Source organism: Triticum aestivum, chromosome 2D (assembly GCF_018294505.1).
Source record: "Triticum aestivum cultivar Chinese Spring chromosome 2D, IWGSC CS RefSeq v2.1, whole genome shotgun sequence".
Classification (NCBI taxonomy): Eukaryota; Viridiplantae; Streptophyta; class Magnoliopsida; order Poales; family Poaceae; genus Triticum; species Triticum aestivum.
Genome location: NC_057799.1, coordinates 356,884,112 through 356,891,569, shown reverse-complemented (window position 1 = coordinate 356,891,569; position 7,458 = coordinate 356,884,112). Strand labels below are relative to the sequence as shown.

General features: G+C 44.6%; 1 protein-coding gene across 1 annotated transcript; it reads left to right on the top strand.

The window, feature by feature from the left end:
* The first annotated feature begins 777 nt into the window (after positions 1-777).
* Positions 778-1,698, top strand: LOC123053137 (protein indeterminate-domain 16). The gene has a single exon (XM_044476540.1). The coding sequence runs from the start codon at positions 976-978 to the stop codon at positions 1,522-1,524; it is 549 nt and encodes a 182-aa protein (XP_044332475.1). The 5' UTR covers positions 778-975; the 3' UTR covers positions 1,525-1,698.
* The last annotated feature ends 5,760 nt before the right edge of the window (positions 1,699-7,458 follow it).

Below are 7,458 nucleotides of genomic sequence, written 5' to 3'. Positions count from 1 at the left end.
TTGATCTTTTTAAAGGTGACGAGGATGGAGTCAATAAGACAATAAGGATCCAGGCATTGATTAACGATCCCAATACGCAAGGCAGTAAGCAGAGCTGCAAAAGAGAAAAGCGGGATTAAGCGAAGGTCCAACGAAGAAGCCCGATCGGCTGTAGGCGAATAGTTTTTGCACCCTTCTTTTTCGATGGATCCCTTTGTTCTTTTCATTTTTACAGAGCGGACAGAGGCAGGCCTACCATAAAGGCCTCACAGGCCTGGACGCGCCCCATGAAAGAAAACGAAACATGTGCATGCACGTCGAGAATTATTGTGGCGTTGCCAACCCGTAAAGCGCGAGGCATGGAGCATGTGGAACAAAAGCAGCCATGAAAGAACGTCCTGAGCTCCCTCCCTATGCCCCATCGCAGATTTGGCCGGCGGCATCGATCCCTTCCTTGAGGCCACCAAACCAAAACCTCCCCGCGGGTGGCGTCTAGTACGTGGTACCCCTACTCGTATCGCCGTACGAAGTGCAGTGCAGCACGGGCAAACCGGAAGAAGGAAAATCTGAATTGCGTCCACGAGATACAAGAGGGTTTGCAGACGCAGCTGCCTGCATCGACGAGAGATGTGGTGGTATTTCCTTGTGGTCCACACAAAGCAGCTGCTGCGGGCTGAAACCAAGGAGGAGGGAGGGGTACGTCCTCTCCTCGTGGCACGGACAAACACATGTCCCCCCATGCGCAGAGTGCACAAAGCCACACCGCCTACGCCTAGTGCTGCAGATGACGCCAGGGGCGTTCCGGTAAAAGCGCACGCTGCCTAGATGCTCCTTGCTTTCGCTCGCTCGCTCGATCGGAGGATGTATAAACACCCATATATAGTAATCCTATACGCAGCGTAACGCATAACGCCTAACTAAGCTAGGCTAACAAGCCAAAGCACAACAAGAGAGCAGGAGAGGGAGATATACCTCACTCCTTGGCCTCGATCTTCCATGGAGGAGCAAGGGGAGAGGGGGCTCCAGCTGCTGCTCCCCGCAGCCGCTGCTCGAGCGCTCCGGGAAGCGCCGGTCAGCGCCGCCACCGACCACCAGCAGCTGGACCTGGACCTGTCCATGAGCATTGGGCCGAGGCAGCAGCAGCTGCTGCAGCTGCAGCTGCCACGGCCGGCGCCCCCTACTCCACCGGCGAACGAGAGCAAGAGAGCGGCGGCGACTGTGGCCGCCAGCGCTGCCACGGCGAGGCAGCTGCAGCAGCAGGTGACGGTGGACGTCCGCTCCGTGAAGCAGCAGACGGCGGAGCAAGCGCGGATGGCGTCGGCGGAGCGCGCCTACGCGGAGCGCGTCCGGGATCTGGCGAAGCGGGAGCTGGAGCTCGCCGAGAGGGAGTTCGCGCGCGCCAGGATGATCTGGGAGCGCGCCCGCGAGGAGGTGGAGCGGGTGGAGCGGATGAAGCAGATCGCCGCCAGGCGGCTCGGCTCCGCCGCGTCCGCCGCCGCGCTCGAGATCACCTGCCACGCCTGCATGCAGCGCTTCCATCCTTAATTAGGTCGGTCGGTCGGAGATCGATGCTTCCTGGTCGCCATTGCTAGCTGTAACTCTCTCTATCTCTCGTAGCTCCTGTCTTGTGAGTGCCAGTCACCTTCTGTTTGAGACGATAATCATCTGGTTGTGGTTGATGCATGCATCAAGGAAACAGTTATTCCTCTTTAGTCTATACATCGGGTGTACATGCTTAATTAGTTTTTTATTATGGAATGAGGGCGCATGCTTAATCGCAGCAGGCTGCCTTAATAAAGAAACAATGGAGTAAACAACTGATCAGTTCAGAAACCAAACTAATTGTATATAGTGCCAAGAAAAGCAGATTAACTGAATTAAAGAGTATATTTTCTCTCTTTGCTAGACAGAGGTTGGACGGATCCCTCTGTACTGTTGAGCTAGTGCGGTGGCAGCAGTAGAGTCTGACAAAAAAATAATATTGGCCATCAAGTTTGGATGATTTCAGCTCTCCTTTAGCCATGCATGCTAGGGGACTGCCACTCCTAGATGAACAAGGAAGATCAGGCAAGAAGCCAGATTTCATCCTGGTCAGCATGCTATGCTGCAAACTGGTCTCAGGCGCCTTAAATTGTACACTGCGCTGCGTATATGGCTACTCATAATGGCTCAACAGTGGGGAGAAAAGCAGAATGATGCCATACACTGAGAGACTGCAGTTGTGTTTGTTGGGTTATGTTTGTTTATGTCAGCAAAACGCAAGCCGACGCGCCGAGCTTTGACACCAATATATATACATGATGTCTATACATGTGTATATACAAATCAGATACACGTTTGCAGGAGGCGACCAGGTAGCCTGCCCGAACAGTGCCAGGTAAAGGATGGGAGTTGCAGGGCGCTGCAGGGATTGTACCCTGCCTGCGCAGGCGACGCCGTTCAGTCATCGTCACCGATCCGAAAAATACGGTGACCACGACGGATGAGCCCCATGGTTTCAGAGAGAAATAAAAGTGCCGTAAATTCCTGTACGAATGCAGATGGGACTGCAGGCAGTGGTAGCCAGCCAATGCCTGGGTCGAATAAATCATAAGTAACTCGAAAAAAAAAGGTGGAATAAATCATATGAATTCTTGTTAGAATCAGGATCGTGTGCTAGCTTTGATCTTTGATCATCTTAACCTTTGCATTTCCAGTGGTCTGCTCCCTCACCTTGGTCGACTATGGATCAGCTTGCGGCATGTGATGCAACCGTTCCGATGTTTCACGGATGACTGACTGTAAGCCAGTAACCACCTTTTTTTTCAAAGGAGGAAAATCTTTATCGTCGTTGGCATTTCCCTCAAAAAGACTAATTTAATTTGCACATGAGAAGAGAACACTGAACTAGCTAGCTGGCTAGGTATGTACTTGAATCTCTCAACTGTCATCGCTAGGTCATCCACTCAACCATGAGCACATCTTCTCCCTGGACCAAGCAGCTCCCAGGCAAAAGGAGCCCCCAGACAAAAGTTACCGGTGTTCATTGCACAGGCTCCCTACAAGCCAGGGATACAAACTTTTTTCAGAAGGTACCGCAGCGTAACGTCAGGAAAACATCATGAAATGCTACTGTAAAATCACATCCATGTTATATTTCTCTTGCTACTTTTTCACCCCGGCCGGCCATCTTTTCTCTACAAAGATTGCCGAATCATTCCCCCAGGCATGACAACATTATTGCCCTTATCATTGATGCAGTGCAAGTTTCTCCACCAAGCTAACTATATTATCGATCTCAAGGGGAAAAGAACTACGTAGTATTATAGAACAAGACAGTCTACACTCCTTAGTCAAACCATCCAAAACCCGGTTATTTTCTTAATTAAATGGTGTTCGAAACTTCAAATTGGTACACAAACGATTCCATAGTGCAGAGTCAAACCGAGCATCATAGTTCAGGGTCTAGGATGGCCTTCTTTCCTTTTGTTAAATGACTGCACATAGTTATGCTGACTATAAGAGTACAAAACCTTACTTTAACACGCTTGGCAAACTTTTGCTTACATGTACTGTATATCTTGCTGGCAAATTGAATGTCGAACACAGAAGGAGGAAAGACAAATTAAATTTGAGCTTAAAATTGAATTTGGGTTTGATCTACTTCTTGTGCCAATGAAGATGTGTTTGATGAATCAAGAACTGCATTCTCATATGTGTATGGAAGAATTGCATGGTTATTCGGTGCCTGAACAGGAGAGTTTCAAGTTGTCACCAATTGAAAATTTTCACCGATATAGCGCCATCATTTAATACATGTTTTTTACTACGAAAAAGAGGTTAATATTTCATTCATGTTGGAATGGAAAACATAACGGCAGTTTCAGTATAATCACTAACAGACGATTCTTGAAACGCTGTGTTAATTTCTTACCCTGCAAAAAAATGGAAATGGAATTGTTCATCGACAAGGTATACGACGGTGCAGTTAGATTCTCCGTGTCAGCCCTTCCATGTAAGTCCAGAATCAGTGATCATGAACAATAAGGAATATATATTCAAGGGAAACATGACAACTCATATGATCCAAAACTAGGAATTCTCCACACAGAAGCAAACAGATGATCGCTCACTACCATGGAGCTATCCGCCTACATCCCCTGAAAAGACAAAGGAAAAGAAACAAAGAAGAAGCTGAGAAAGACTGGATTCAGATTGACATGAACAGATACATCCCTCCATGCATCATGCTGCATAGTGAAGCACAGATGCAGCTCTCATGGTCAAGGGGACGACATGATTTGTATATATCCCATTTCAGAGGAGGCTTCCGAAAGTACATCTTCCAGAGCGGCGATGTACGTTGTAACGTGCAAGAACAATCCGAGGACAGAGTTTTGGTGCACAGGGACCATCAGTAAAATCAAAAAAATAGTAAAAAATAAAAAATATATTTGACTTTTTTGCACCAAAAACGCGCAAGTTTTCTTGGCTTCTGCAAAATTTTGTGGCGATATGATATCAGAGGAGCTTGGGACAGAAAAAAAAACACCGTAAAAAGTCTCAAAAAAATACTCAGAGTTTTGAGGGAGGTTCAAAATTTTCTTTTTTTTTTCTGCCCCAAGCTACCCGAATGTCACATTGTCAATTTTGCACGCACATAGAAAACTTGTTCATATATAATGTGCAAAATTCATATTTTTTTAAATGCTTTTACTATTTTATTTGAATTTACTGTTTATTCAGGAGCAGATGAGCTCGTGGTCAGCTATGGATTTTCGGAACAATGAGGGCAGCGTTTTAGTGCAAGCGAATAAAGAAAAGATAGCAATGTACGCTTCTGATGAGAGCGACATGGCATGTAATCAGTGTGGCGAGAGGTGCAGGAATCGCTTGACGATGAACAGAGGAAACCGCGGTGACCACCACAGGCCCGCCACGCATGTGCTGGATGAGCTTTGCACCAAACAATGTGTCGGCCCACGGGGCCCATGTAGCATGTGCGATGCAGGTTCAAGCAAGCCCTCGAGAGGCTAGCTAACCCACATGGAGACAAGCAAGATCATGAGCTAACCAGTGGACGTGGGAACTGAACCGGTAGCCTCGATTGGTTAATCAGGAACCATATGAAGAGAATCCCAAGTTGAGTCCCATGAATGCACAAGCTTGAGGTGATGGATCAACCACTGCTGCTGGCAAAGAGATGGCGACACAAAGGGCTTCATCATCACTGTAAAGTGATAATATGCTGATGAGGTCCTTGAAGCCGGGCAGAGCGCACCGGTGATAACATGGGATGTGTGTCGTGTAAACTGCAGACCGCAGCATAGCTTGGAAGGGCACAGAGGTGGGCTTCAGTAAAGTGTGGTGACCACCCATCAACAATTTATTCGGAGAGGACTAAAAATTAAAAAAATTACTGTGAATGGTGGCATAATTTGAACGATGTTTAAACTCACGCACTTGATGCTGCATAGCTAGCCAACCAAAGTGCTGTACACACGATTTGTGACGCACTGACCTGTGCACGACATGATTAGGAGCCACACAAATTTAAAAAACGAGGCAATCCAATGGCCTGGATGACTTGTCGTGTGTGAATCGTGCATGAATTTATCGTGTGCATAGCAGTGCTCGCTAGCCAAAGTCGGTTTTAGAAGCTGAATATATTACATGCATACACCTTTCATCTCCTGGACTCTTTGCTAATCCTATATCCCATTAACACCCAGTGACGCACTGATACGATACGATACACGGATAGAGACACGGCGACACGACAATTTCCAGAAACAGCTATACGACGACACGTCGAGTACCTCATTTGTTGCATATGCCTCTTTTCGAGTACTGAAAGATCATCAATGTCCCCAGCTTGTTTAAAAAAAAATCATCAATGTCCCCAGCCATCGTGGTGTTTGGAAAAGGTCAAAATACAACATAAGCTAGTACATACTCCCTCCGTTCTTAAATACTCCCTCCGTAAATTAATATAAAAGCATTTAGATAACTATTTTAATGATCTAAACGCCCTTATATTAGTTAACAGAGGGAGTATAAGCTATTTTAGAGATTTTAATATGGACTACATACGGAGGGGAATGAGTGAATCTACACTAAAATATGTCTATATACATTCGTATATAGTCCGTATTAAAATCTCTAAAAAGGCTTATATTTAAAAACGAAAGAAGTGGTATAAAATACAGCATAAGTTCTGAATGAACACCATATGCCCAGCCTCTTCACCGTCAACGTTAATACTGTTGCTTGCACACTCAGCAATTAAAGATTGGCTGCATGCCATGCCATGCCACTGCCCACAGATGACATGTTGTTTTTCACTTTCTAGAACTACCGAATGTGCTATCTCTCGCGTGAAGCGAGCCCTATGGGAACTCTCGCTGCCAGCTCCACCAGTAACAGGCCGGCCAACTCACGCACACTTCAAACGAAAATAGTGAAAGAAGGGAGTGCCGCGGGGGAATTCGAACCGTGGTTTCAAAGATAAATTTCACCAATGCTAGCCACCAGGCTAGGGTTGTGATTTTGACCACATAATAGGGCGGGACGTAGTTGAGGCGAAGTTGCCCGAGTTTCATTGTTTTGTTCTGTTTTTTCTTTTTGTGTTTTGACAGGGTTTTCTTCATTTTTCCTTCGTTTTTTGTTTGGTTTTTATTTTTCTTCTTTATTTTTTTTCTTTTTTCTTCTCCATTTTTTGTTTACTTTTCTTCTTCCTTCTTCTCCAATTTTTTTGTTTTATTTTGTTTTTTCTTATGTTTGTTTTTGTTTTCACTCTACATTTTCGTATATGTCAAAAACATTTTTTTAATAACTGATCAACATTTTTTGTATACATGTTTAACATTGTTTGAACACTTATTTAACATTTTTCAAATAATTGCTCAACATTTCAATACTTATTTCAATATTTTTTAAATATTTGTTCAACAGTTTTCAAATACTCGTTCAACATTTTTGAATACTTATTCAAGAAAGTTTCAAATACTTGTTCAACATTATTAATACTTATTCAACATTTTCAAATACTTGTTCAACATTTTATAAATACTAGTTCAATATTGTTTAATACTTATTTAACAGTTTTGAAATACATTTTCAACATTTTTTATATTTACTCAACATTTTCAAATACTTGTTCAATATTTTGAAAATACTCGTTCAACATTATTAATATTTATTCAACATTTTTCAAATAATTGTTCAACATTTTTTGAAATGTGTTTTGAAGAGTGTGTTTGTAATATTTTAAAGTATAAAAAAAGTACAAAAAGAAAGCAAAAAAGAGAACAGAAAACAAAAAGAAAAAAACAACGTGTGGCCTCCCACGTGGCTAGGTCAGCCCATCTGAAGCTCCTCCTGACACGAGGGTTCACTCTCGTCTCGCGTAACACGAGGAATAGGCGCGCCCTGGAGAACTCGTATTCAGCGCGCTAGCGCTGGCACGCGACGCGACGCGTAGAGGGCCGGCCCAGCAAA